The sequence below is a fragment of the Tasmannia lanceolata genome, unplaced genomic scaffold (assembly GCF_043159265.1).
Source record: "Tasmannia lanceolata isolate RefF3 unplaced genomic scaffold, GAP_Taslan_0.1 ptg000005l, whole genome shotgun sequence".
NCBI classification, from domain to species: Eukaryota; Viridiplantae; Streptophyta; class Magnoliopsida; order Canellales; family Winteraceae; genus Tasmannia; species Tasmannia lanceolata.
This window is the reverse complement of record NW_027518682.1, coordinates 20,656,335-20,670,091: the sequence shown is the minus strand read 5'-3', so window position 1 is coordinate 20,670,091 and position 13,757 is coordinate 20,656,335. Positions and strand designations below refer to the sequence as shown.

Here is a 13,757-nt window from a genome sequence, read left to right as displayed (position 1 = left end):
TAAGATAAATGATTCCAAACTCACTAATTTTCAGCACCTAGGAACTGAAAAACTAAAATAATGACCTATGAAACTTGCAAGAAAGAGATTGGTTACTTTTATAAAATCTTGGTTCGCTAGGGATAGGGTTCTTCGATTCACGAGTTTGATATGCTTTTTTTTTTAATGGTAGCAAATTTCATTAAAACCAAATGAAAGACCGAGATGGTCAAACGAAGAAGTACAAAGAGAATCCAGAAACAAAAGGCAGGCATAACAAGAAGAAGAATGAAAGGCAGGCATAACACGAGTTTGATTTGCTCTAACTCTATCATTGGTTATTGCACTAACTCTATCATTGGTTATATTTAGAAAAACTATTCAAATCCTATGGGAAGCAAGAACCTGAGACTCAATAGTTAAAAGTCAATACAATATGTATATATAGGGCAGCGACAAATCGACCCCTCTAAGCACTGCCCTATATATATATATATATATATATATTGGAAATAAGACAGTTGAAGTTTCAAATTGGGCAATGAACTGCTTAAATTTCATGCTGCTTTGTAATTTGATAATATTTGGTGAATTATCGCATATCGTATTACGAACTGATTCGCACCCACCGTATCACAATACAATATCTCAGCGTGCAAGCCATGTAACTCTGGCTAGAAATCAGCTCCATTTGTCTGACGTTGACACCATTCAATGCATTTCCAAATCCAATTGCATTATATTTAACTTAGGATCAAAACACAAATTATCCACTGGCCTGATGACTTAAACAAGTTACAAAGTTTCCAAACTCAACATAGCAGCCTGTAAGCCACACAACTCACCCTGGCATAATGATTATTTTACAAAATGTAAATTCAACGAGTATAACTTTCACATTATTTCCATCTCAAAAAAAGAATAACAATGAAAAAGAAAGCAGCATCATTCTACAATTCAAGATCAAAATAATAATTTCCAGAATACAGCTATAGCATCATGAATGCAGGTAAATATAGATGGAAATATGGAACGATCAAAGAGACACTAAAACTTGACAATCGTGTAATTGAAAGAATAAGAAAAAAAACCATAGCTCAAAATTAAGAAAGAAAAAGAAAATGTCAATGAACATTTACCATTTACACAGAAAATCGGCAATGCCCCAATTTGAGAACTATTCCCCGTAATCACCAAAGAATACAATCAATCAAAACCCCGCTGCAAGGATCTAAACCCGAATGCCCTCAGGATCCGAGATCATCTCCCACCAAGCAAAAGAATCGTGAGAAAACCCCCAAACCCTAGAAAAATCAAACAGATCAAACCTAATGCCTATCCTTCATCTTTGAAATTTGCCATCTCTTAAGACCTAGAATACCTATTACTACTACCTGAAGAAAACCAGCAATGGCCGCAAACAATAACCCGATCTTCTTCTCGATCTTCCGATTCTGAGCACTAATTTTTCGATCGTGATTCCTCCGAGACCTAGAGGGAATTTTCGGGAATTTCGATTTTGGCGGTGGCGGAGCCGAAGAAGGTCTCTTCTCCCTCAAAGGAGAATCGAAATTGGGTGATTTTTCTGAAGGTCTGCTTTCCCCTAAAGGTGAATCGAAACTGGTTGGTCTAGGGTTAGGGTTAGGGTTAGGGTTAGTAGAATGTACGGGGAGAGGGCAATGGCAGAAAACAAAACCCGTAACAAGTAAGGTTAGGGTTAGGGTTTTCAATGGTCGTTCCATGAAGAAGAGTTGCTGCTTCATGAGGAGTTAAGAGTTAGGGCTTTTGAAGCGATTCTACTGCATCTCTGTGTTCCTCTTTTCACGCTTTCTGAATCTTTTGAATAGGATTCGAGGGATTTGAGAAAACGAAGCAGATGATGGGTTTCAACGGTTGAAAAAGACTCGTCTGTCCGAGGAAATGTTCTTCTTACTTTGGATCTCTTCAGCGACTTTTCTTTTTCCCCATTGATTTGAAGAACAGAAAAACGGTTGGAACGTATTGATCGTTTTATAACCTGTTTGGATCGCACGAAAAATATTTCTAATGAAAATGAGGAAATTATTTTCATTTCCACGATTTGGACTAATATCAAATTGGACTCAAAATCCAATTATGGGAAGTAATCAAGGTTTTAAATTTTAGCCTAAATCCCGAAATTTCAGCCGGAATTCGGTTTAGGGCCGTTTGGATACCTCGCAAATTGAACTTGGATTTGGAATTGAGTTTTGAATACAAAATGAATAGATCGGGCAGCTCATGTTGAGGGAGACAGAGAGGGAAAGGGGTACTTCAGTCTCCAGGGGAGAGGTGGAGGAGCCAAAAGGGTGAAGAAAATTGCCAGATTTCCAATTACTTATTTCCACAGCTTATTTGGAAATTTGATTTTTTTCACTCCCAGTCGCTAATTTGGAAATTTAAGGATTTGATCCAATCCAAATCAGAACACAAAATGGGCTGCAAATGTGATAAATCCAAACCAAATTCTTCTTGGGCGTATGAAATTTCAGTTTTCTTTGTTGAAATTTCCGCCGAAATTACCAAAATTTTATATCGACAATTGCAATGGTGCATGCAGCATGATATGGCACAAGTCATATGTTGAAAAACTTATGCAAAACTAATTCGTCATTTTTTTTTAGTATTAGGCACAGAAGGTTTCATTTTTTATTATATAATTGGGCCGCAACCGCTACGTGATAAAATTTGTGATAGAAGAATGTTTCAGGCTATGCTGGCGAGGTAAAAGAAATGAAGTACTGCGTAAACCAATCATTCTTGATGCAAAGCTAAGGCTAATTTAGATGGGTGCGAATTTCTATTAATAACTAGAAAGGGACCGAGGTATTTTCTCCAACTTAGATCCTGATTACTATTATCAAATTTCTAACTGCATCTTTCTTGCTCCGGAAAAGCATGAAACAAACATAAATGGGGGAACAAATTTCGAATATGATTAGGTTAGACTCCAGATATTGTAGGTACTCAGATGCAAGTAGAGCCATAAAAAATCTCACACGGTTGCATAATTCTAATGAACGGAGAGAAGTGTAAGAAATAATATCATTTAGTAGGGAATGCAATGACTACTAATATTCTTATGACCTTAGTGTGGTAGGAAATAGAGTATGTAGATCACATCATTGGGCAGGGTCTCTTTCACGTAATCACGATCCATTGTACTTGGTCATTTTGACCATTGTTTAGGGATCCACACAATGGTGGGAGGTTTATTCCTAAACTGAGAGATGACAAGTAGATGTCTCGAGTTGATCACTGTACGATTCGTCTCGAAACAGTTGTGCATGAGCATTGATCATGTTGAACAAGTTAGGTAATGTCAGAACCAAGATGATATGGAGGTATATGTATCTAGGAAAAAAAACTTCAAGATGGCTAGGAAATAATCCAAGATTTATCTCCAATAATTGGTTGGGTCGATATAATATTCCTCTTGTTAGGATACGAGAGAGAGATATGAAATGGTGAGTGTGTGTGTGTGAATCTCACAGAGACAGTTCTCTCTAGAATCGCGAGCGGAGTGGCAGAGGTCAGCAATAGGATATCAGAGTTAAAATTGAATGCATGGAACCATGCAATTTTGTTGCCGGTTCAAAATTCGCCAATTTTAACGTTTTATCATGGACTGTATTGTCGAGTTAATCCTAACCATGAGGTGGCTCGGGAGCAAAGATCTAATGGCCAGATCTTGAGTCATGTTTCATTAAATTTATAAAGTAATTGTAAACATTAACCATGTTTATCCCCGTGAAAATGGTAAACAAGGAGAGTCTGAGAGGGAGTACTTAATTGACAAGGAGAAGTTGGATGCCCATCTCATTAGAAAGTGAAGTGAGGATGCTTATTCATGGCTATTACTTTGACGCCAAAGAAGAGTTCAACTCAATGCTTTTGTTATATCAGAGTTGAGCCCACCTAGATGAACTACACATAATACAACCCCGGTTCATGGAAACGGGTTCACATGAACCGACATCGTATTTACTATTTAGTGAACCAGAGGATTCGTTAGATCATGCTGCGATTTATGATAATAAGCCCCAGTTAGAGAAATAATTGTTTTCCATTATCAAAAAATAAATGGCCCTTCCAGTACACTTGCCGGGATCAGTTTGGGCAAAATTCCTAAAAATACGCATTCTTGTTTTTTGTACCATACATTGCAACGGGTAGGATTGTCCCTTGATGGTGGGACCGGCCAGGTAGACCAGATTAATTATGACGGTATTTCAAAAATGTTTTGAGAAGTCTATTTCAACTTGGTCAAAGTCTGACCGGTGCGAATTTTACTCATATCATGTGATGTGGGAAGATCTTATTGTGAGAAGGACAAGAGAAACTTAACATTGGCCTAATGGATATAGTTGCTGAGCCAGGATTTATACATAAGTGGGGCAGGCTTCAAATTTTAAAGGGGGCTGGGCCAATTGAGTTGGGCATATTAAGGAGTTTGGCCCAACTCAACAGGGGCAGCTGCCCTCCTTAATGCTACATCTAGCTCTGCCATGCTGATGGAAATGATATTTCTATTAACATGGGCCTAATGGACCTATTCAGAGTCCAATGGATCGAATGGGCAGCGTTGTTCAATGGATCCGGACCCATATCCTAAGGCCAAGCATGACCTAAATGCAGCTGCAAAAGCCAATGGAGCATCCTTAATCTATACCCAACGTACAAAAACGCCCTCCATACATAAAAGGGTAATTTTGCAACATTAAAAATACTCTTCATATATGGGACCAGTGGCCACTCCGATCGGACTTGCAAAAATCATGGTCCGAGTTTATGAATCTAGTATTTTTTCATAAAAAAACTGACCCGACCCTAGCCGATATAGCATGTGGAGTAGGTTAGGGTTCTAGAAAACCCGACCCGCCCAACTCGAGTGGCAACTCTAGTTTTTATACCTTTCACAATTGATAAAATGATGCGAGGAAAGAAAAGAGAAAAATGGTGATTGTGTTTGTATGATATGATTCAATTAGCTAGAACTCCATTTTTATCCCAGGAGGCGTGCTATAACTTGTTGACGATGAAGATAGATATGGATATTTATTCAATAAAAATAGGGTTGCTGTGATTTAGTTAGAAAGATCTTAAAGATTGAGATGAGTTTCATTGTTTCATAATGGCCTGTGTAATCCAATATATCAAACCAATTAACAATACTTCATTTCCGACTACAATTCTAATGGCTTACACTAAATGCATCACGATTACAATTTACAGGTGATCAGTGGAGGTGTAGGCAAAACAAAAAGATATTAAAGAGAATCATTAGTTAATATTACAATCTACAATGGTCATTCCATCGTTAAATGTTGGACCCACTGCACGTAGTCAAGTATAATGAACCACTTCCGGCCACTAACCAAATCTAAAGTAATGTTTCGTTACATTATCTCCATCGCGAGGTCTTAGCAAATGAAGGCCTTTTGAGTTATGACGATGAAGCTAACGTCATTCGAGTGGGGCCCACACCAGGCTTTTTGTTAACGTGTAATTTGAAGTCTCCCCCCGCCCCGCCCCCCCCCCCATGTTCCCTTGAAAATAAGCGAGGGCGAGTCCAAAAGAAAGAGAGGAGAGAGACGTCTTGTCGTTGCATGGGAAACCGTGCCATCAGTGAGAAGGAGCAGCAAAAGGTGATAATAAAAGAGGATTGAAGAAAAAAAAAGAAAAATAGGGGTACGAAGGGGTGTTTATGGAAAAAAGAGAGCGTACCGATTTGCAGGGGGGTGCACTTTTTTTTCCTGAAACGGGGCTCCCTTTAATCCCCCCCTTATCGGGATTAGAGGGTGCAGAACCGAAGGAGAAGTCTCTCTCTCTCTCTCGCTCTCTCTCTCTGCAATGTTGAAAAGAATTCGTCTCTTTCGTCGCTTTCTTCTGTCCATCGGTTTTGTTGCTACTTATGCCTTTTCTTTCCACGTTCAATCCTGGTAAAATGTCGATGTTGTATGAACATTTTTCCTTTCAGTGTACCCCAAAAAAAAGTTATGAGTACTCTTTCTTTTACATTAGAAGGGGGGGTTGGCCTTGGAAGAAAAAGGGGCGGTTATACTTATATACTTTCTCAATATATTAATCATATCATTTTCAACAGAAAAAGATAAAAATGTAATGTTTTAGAAAAAAAATAGGATATACAATACTAGGTTAACTATCCCCCCCCCTCCCTCTCTCTCAAACAGACGGACCTTGCAGAAGATCAAAATACGAAACTACCCCCGCTTGCTCCAAAGTTACCGACCTTACAACCTGTTTTGAATTCCAGAAATACCCTCCTGGAGATTCCTTCAGATCCGTACGTCCTCTATAGGTCACAATATCCAACGGATAGAAGACGCAAAGATTGCTTCTTTTGCAGGAATTGACAACTCTTCATAAGGGGCTGTTTCCTGTCTGGACGCAGGAATGTCAATATTGGAAATTGTTTTCCAGCGTTTGGCTAAGTTATTTTTCAAGGAAAAGTTCCCTTTTTTTATATTTATCCCGGTAGGTAGTCCTGAATCTCACGACATAGATTTTATATGGTGTGCAACCATACAGGCCATTACTATTCAAAAAATTAATGTATGGCCCAATCCATAGGATGATTAAAACGGTCCATTTCTTTGGCCGTAATGGAAATAAAAACATTTAATAATCTGAAAACCCTATCCAACTCCATATCCCATATAGATCGGAAGGGATAGGCCTATGGAAATGATTTTGGGGGCACAACCTATTTGGAGTATGGCCAAACAAATGGACAGTTTGGATCATCTTACGGACTGGGCCATAAATCACTTTTTAATGAAGTGATGGACTATAGAGCCAAGAAGCAACTGTTTATATTCATGCCGGTGAGGGTTAGATTTCACCGAAGAGTGTGAATTTTGATGCATGGCCATCTATAGCAAGTCGTAACAGATAAAAGCTATTGATCATAATCATATATTGAACAGGTAAGCCCTACCTCAACGGTATAATGATCCTTCTTATATTTTTTTAATGGATATAATAACCCTTCTCAACTAATACAAATTATTATGTTTTTATTTTTCTTACCATCCATTTATTGGCCACAATTGGTGGGTTATAATCGTCCAAGGGAATGGGTTTTTGCTCCTTTTCCATCCACAGGAACGCAAAGGAATAAAAAAACAGTTTAGATCATTGAGCAAATAAGGGCCCGTTTCGATGATTACTGGATAGTTAGTATTTGGATTTGGAATTGAATTTTGAATACAAAATGAATAGATCAGCCAGCTCATATTGAGGGAGACAGAGAGGGAATGGAGTAATTCCTAGTGCGGGAGAGAGGCTGAGGAGCAAAAAGGGTGAAGGAAACAGCCAGATCTATGGATTTCCAATTACTTATTTCTACAGCATATTTGAAAATTTGTTCTTTATACACTCTCAGTCGCTAATTTGGAAATAAGAAAATTTGATCCGAATCTAAATCACGACACAAAAAGGGCTGCAAATGTGTGAAATCCAAACCTTCTTGGCATCTAAACGGGCTCTCACTTTTTTTGTCTAATTTTAATTCAATTCTAGAAGTAGTTTCAATGTTTGATATATACTTGGTCTGTTGCTTTTGTCTTTTTGTTTTGCTTTTTTTATTGAAGACATTGCATCTATGTCTGCCGTAGGTTGTAATTTTTGTAGTGCTTCTGTGATTAATCTTTTAATTTTCATCTTATCATAAAATTTTACTTTTTTTTTTTGTACTCGAATAAGATTTTATTTGATTCCACAGAGATGCTCCCTCTCTCTCTCTCTCTCTTTCTTTTTGTGTTTTTCCTTTGTTGTCCCACTAGTATGTCAAATATAGAAAGAAACTCTTATTAGCCGCATGACCATCCAAAATCTCTTAATACCGCTGGATTCTGGTTATTCCGTAATTCTTTTACATTTGAAGGGTCATTACAAATCCACCGGTATCTACCTATTAAATAGCTCGCAGGGGCATTTTCATCCGCAGAAGGGGGTGAAACTCAAAAGCTTGGCTTGTTTTTACAGTCTCTCTTTAGCCTGTAGTCTGTTAGAGAGATGAATATAAGATGAGTGGGTGGAGGAACGAAATACGAGGGCAAGCTTATGATCATCATCATATTGTGTTTATAGGCATTGGTTTCTGTTTTATAACTTGAAGGAGCATTGGGGTTTGAGCAAAGGATTAAAAGGAGAGAGAAGAGTGAGGAGGATTTTGGGGGTTTGAGCAGAAAGAATATGAATAACTGGTTGGGTTTTTCGTTGTCACCACACCTGAACAGTATAGAAGGTGGGGAGGTGGATGGTTCGAGTAGAGGTGGTGAGGATTCGAATGTTGGGTGTTGCTATGAGGGTTTTGGAGGTGAAGATGAGGGTTTTCCTAATTTGTCCGTTATGCCCCTCCGTTCAGATGGCTCCCTTTGTGTCATGGAAGCTTTTAGACGCTCTAACGGAGGAGGTCAAGATATTTTTTACCCTTTTTGTATTCCTTATTTTATACCCTTTTTTATATTGTTTTTTCCTTCTGCATGTAGGAATTGAAAATGGTTGTATTCATTCTCTTTCTGTTTTTTATTCGTGTTTCCCTTTAGTTTTGAGTTGGATTAGCTAGTGTAGCACTAAAATACACTAAACAATTTTTGAAGATATTTTGGCTTTGTAGTCTTCGTTTGTGGATAACGAAGAACCCCCTATTTTTCTCTCTTTGGTTTATTTTTTGATTTATTCTTTGTCTTCGTTTGTGGATAACGAAGAACTCCCTATTTTTCTCTCTTTGGTTTATTTTTTGATTTATTCTTTGTCTTATGCTCTATTTTTTTAAAGTGTGAGCTCAATTTACTAAACCATTGGTGGGTTACTATTATGTTTCCTTCTCATTGTTTGGTTTCACTGTATCATTTTCCGAATCCTTGATAATCAGCCTCATTCAATGTGAAATTTCCCTTTTTAGAATTGCTGATTTCACTCGAAAAAGACAAACCCAGTTCCTAAGTTGCTATCTTTGCCTTTTAATCGGTTCTTGTTTTGTCATTGACTCAAATTCTTATAATTTCTTAATGAGTGTTCGTTCTTTCTAATGGTCCTGTTTTGATAAATGCTCACTTGTAGATTAGAGTGTAGCCCTACTTACAATTGTGTTTTTTTTAACTAAACCCACTTATTTTTAGCTTTTTTATATCCAGCTAAACATATTCTTTCTATGGGTCAGTAGATTGGAGATACGATAACACTATGCCAAGCTCAACAACTAACAGCAATCCAGAAAGTGATGGCCCAAAGCTCGAAGATTTCTTGGGTGGATATTCAAACACCACTCAAAATAACAGTCCAAACAACGACGTATACTACCAAACTCAACACTCTTTCCTACAAAGAGATCACAACAGTGTCAATGGAATCAATGTCAACATGCCTCCAAATTTTACTAACCCGGAAAGAGAAAGAGAAGAAAATCTCGTTAACACATCTCCCATAATCCAAAACTATCATCATCAACACTATGATAACCAAAACATTCTCCAAAACCATCCTAATAACCTCTACCATGTAGCTATTGATGGTGCAACTTCAATTTCCGGCTTCAAATCGTGGCTCCGGCAGAACCCATTTCCGGCCGAGAAATCTCCGGCCGAGGCGAACACGTGCCATATCCAGTCCTTATCTTTGTCTATGAGTCCTGGTTCTCAGTCTAGCTCAGCGGCAATCTCCGGCGTTGCGCGGTTGCCGGAGGAGGGTCGGAAAAGGGCAGTGGGAAAGTCTATTGGCAGAGAACCGATACCTAGGAAATCTATTGATACGTTCGGGCAAAGAACTTCTCAGTATCGTGGTGTGACAAGGTGGGTTTCTTTTTCTTTTTTTCTTTTTGTTTATTTTATGAATATGATATCTGCACAACCATGTTATAATAATTGTAATAAATTTACCTGTCTTGTGTTTTTTAATGAGGTGCTAAAGGTGATTTCAGTTGCCAAAAGCCCTCCCAAGCCAAATTAAAGTGAAAAGACAGTCAGTTTGTGCAATTATTAAAACATGGTTGTTTCAATCAATAGAGACTAGTTTTATTTGGAAAATATATTGTTGGTATATGCACTATGGCTCAATGCAGAGACTGCATCTACCCTTCAGCTACGTTTTGAATGGTCGATATCCGAATAGTATATACCGAGAATTCCGTATACATAGTGTCTTATATACTTGGACCACCTTTTAACCGTTCGATTAGTCATGGTTTGAGCATAGTATTTCATGGTTTGAGCAGACATAGATGGACTGGAAGATATGAAGCCCATTTATGGGATAACAGTTGCAGGAAGGAAGGACAAACACGGAAAGGAAGACAAGGTAAACATTAATGCAAAAAATACATACATTTTTCCACGGCTGAGGCTAATGATACTTGCACTACATGTAAGAACTCATGACAGTCTGTTAATAATGGAAGTGCAAGCTGAGTTGGTGTCTTTATCAAATATGGAAGTGCAAATATCAGTTGCTTTTCTTTTTTTGTTTAATTTTAAAATTTTTTTTTTACACATAAAAAAAAAATTGTTTAAGAAGTTTGAATGAAAGTTCTATTGATATTTGAGTTTTGAAGAAACATCTAACCCCATGGTTTTTGTCCTTTTTGGAATCTCTGCCTATGGTTACTATTGTGGCACGGTGCACCTGAACAGTTTATCTCGGTTAGTAGAAAAAACCTCCATTGTTTTTTGACTTCTTTTTGTATTTTCTCTGTCTCGTGAATATTTTATTTTTTCAGTGCAATCTATGGGAATTATCCAGGAATAATTTGGGGTGTGTAATGAATCCTTACTCAATGTATCCGTCTTTGTTTTTTTATTGTTATTTTTTGTTAGGGGGATATGATAAAGAAGAAAAGGCTGCTAAGGCTTATGATTTAGCTGCTCTCAAGTACTGGGGTCCTACAACTCATATAAATTTTCCGGTATCTTGGATTCCTTCTTTATTTTCCTCGAACGCAAGTAAAAAACTGCATCAATATTCCTTCGTTTTAAATCTTTGTACTTCCATGTCTTCTTTTTGCAGCTGAGCACTTACGAAAAAGAGCTCGAGGAGATGAAAAACATGACGAGACAGGAATTTGTAGCCAACTTAAGAAGGTTAGCTAAAAAAGAGAACAAAAATCTCAACAGTAGAATATAAAATTTTAGAAAATTGGGTTTTGTTTGTTCCTCAGAAGAAGAGGATATCTGGGTGTTGGTCAAAGTATCTTTTTGTTTTTTGAAAAAAGTGATGACATGAAATATCAACGGATTCTGAGGGGACAACTAAAAATCCGGGTTTTGAGCTGAACAAGAAATGTAACTGCGTTTTGATCAAAAGGACCAAAAAAATAAAAACCAAACTTCCCACCTATATTTACTTACTTTGTCTTTTGGGTTTTCAGAAAAAGCAGCGGTTTCTCCAGAGGGGCATCGGTCTACAGAGGAGTGACTAGGTCCTGCCCCAAAACAACTTTAATTTTATGGTCTATTATTTACTGTTATTTACTGCTTTGCAGCTTTTCATCCACATCTATAATTTCAGCAATATAATAGTGTAATATAATCATAGCACTACTCCCCTCTCTCTCTCTCTCTCTCTCAAATTGTTTTTCCTCTACAGGCACCATCAGCATGGTAGATGGCAAGCTCGAATAGGGAGGGTGGCAGGCAACAAGGACTTGTATCTTGGAACATTCAGTATGTCTCCCCAATTTGTAGTATAAAAACCTTTAGTATTTGTGATTGCATTTAAAATTACGTTGGTTTTATTGTTAACAATTTAATATCACCCCTGCTTAAATTACCCAAAACTCACTGTTAATAAATCCCCTGATAGTTACTTTATTGACCAAGATGCCCTTTGATGAACTTCTCGTTTTTTCTACTTTGGATGGTAATTCTAATGTTGTTAAATCATTTCTAATCTCTAATGCTGTTGTCGCTTATATGCAGTTTAAAATGACTTTTTCGATTCCTGTGTTTATATTTGGTTGCTTATGTAAATTTGTGGAATAATGTTTCCACAACTTACGGTCACCATTGGATCATGCAGTGCTAGTAGTCCGGGTTACAAAGAACCCTACTGATTGTTAATAGCAGGGAAAAACATTGATATATGTTTTACTTTGGAAATTACTGGCCCTTTGTAATCCATCTAAGAAACCGAGATTAGTGAAACCATCTTCAGTTTAAACAATTCCCACCCCAAGTCTCTATTTCGCTATCCATTGCATCAGTTCTAAGATATAGATGTTCAATTCAGGTACACAAGAGGAAGCAGCGGAGGCTTATGATATTGCGGCAATCAAATTCCGGGGAGTGAGTGCTGTTACCAACTTCGACATAAGCAAATATGACGTGAAGCGCATATGCTCAAGCACGACCCTCATTGCCAGTGACTTAGCTAAGCGCTCCCCCAAGGATTTTTCCTCTGCGGCCTCGGATGACACCACCACCTTGGTGGCTCCATCACCACAACAACTCGCTTTAACAGCCGGTAGTGCAGATGAATTGGTTGACATGGTCTGGAATAACAATGAGCCGGAACAAAATTACAAGCCAAATTCTTCGAATGGGAACAGCCCTAATTATGTTACTAGCAACCAGAGTGAGTGTGGTGAACATAAGGTGGGGACAATGGCTGATCCTGCCCCAGCTTCATTCTACAATTGTCTTGGATCGACCAGTGGGGCTGACTATTCTCAGGCACTCTACTATTCACAGCCACCGAAGTTTGAGGGTGGGAATAACAACGGGAACGACAATGGGAGTGTAGGGAATATGAATTGGATGGCAATGCCCCGGCCAAATAGTCTCAATGTTGTTCAGCAACTTCCTATGTTTGCTCTTTGGAATGACTGATTCTTAGAATGGTTTCATGTAGACGAAATGAGAAGGAGAGAAAGTAGAAAAAAAAAGGGGTTACACGGTTTCTAAACACGAGTTTCTTGTGTACACTTGGTCTAACCGGTTTACGGTTTTTGTTAGTAATCTGAATTTTAGCTTTTCAAACCTACAACTAAGAAAACTTGATACAAAGCCACACGAAGATGTGTATGAAGTAGCTAAGATTTTTAGATTTTTTATACAGCATGCATGTATTGTTTTGAACATATACAGTAGCTGTCCCACTACATAGAATGATCCAAATAATTCTGGGTGATTTTCCAGTCGTTGTGAAACAACCAATTACACCAAAAGCTTAAGCTCCCCCTACCCCTTTTATTTGATCGTTTATACGTAATACTCCCCCTTGGGTGACTTCCTGTTTTTGGGTTGGCCCTATAAGTGGAATTTAATTTCAAGTAGTTTTGGGGTTTCGAACCCAAGAGTATAATCTGTGAGACAACCAATTACTCCAAAGGTTTAAGTTTTTAGAGTTGGTGTTTTTTTAATCAGTTATACTTAATCAGTCATGACCTATTTATGTTGCGCCCAACAATTGAATGGTTTAGGTCAATGAATGGACCTGGACCAACTGTGTCATCCCTCATCACTTTGGAGTTTTTATATGGTGTCTAAATGGCTTTTAATGTTTTGTCATATGCATCTTATCAGTTTTAAATTTGACGGTTGAGATGGAACCCGTCTCACGGAACTCTTTGTTCATAAATAGTAGAATTTATGGACAAAGAGTGCTGAGAGGCCTGCTTAAGATGAACAATGGGTTCATTATTTTATAGGGTGTCTGAGCGTTAAGTCTGGCTTTTTCCCGTAAAGCCCACTGTGAAGCAACCTCCAAAAGCCTAAGCTGTTGAGTTGGTGTTATTTAAT

The 13,757-nt window shown here is 38.0% G+C and overlaps 1 protein-coding gene across 1 annotated transcript; it reads left to right on the top strand.

Annotated features, from left to right (window-relative positions):
- Positions 1-7,981: 7,981 nt before the first annotated feature.
- On the top strand, positions 7,982-13,098 carry LOC143876833 (AP2-like ethylene-responsive transcription factor AIL1). The gene is made up of 9 exons (XM_077378526.1): positions 7,982-8,437; positions 9,191-9,815; positions 10,238-10,320; positions 10,653-10,661; positions 10,836-10,924; positions 11,026-11,099; positions 11,387-11,437; positions 11,605-11,681; positions 12,247-13,098. The coding sequence occupies exons 1-9, from the start codon at positions 8,218-8,220 to the stop codon at positions 12,843-12,845; spliced, it is 1,827 nt and encodes a 608-aa protein (XP_077234641.1). The 5' UTR covers positions 7,982-8,217; the 3' UTR covers positions 12,846-13,098.
- The last annotated feature ends 659 nt before the right edge of the window (positions 13,099-13,757 follow it).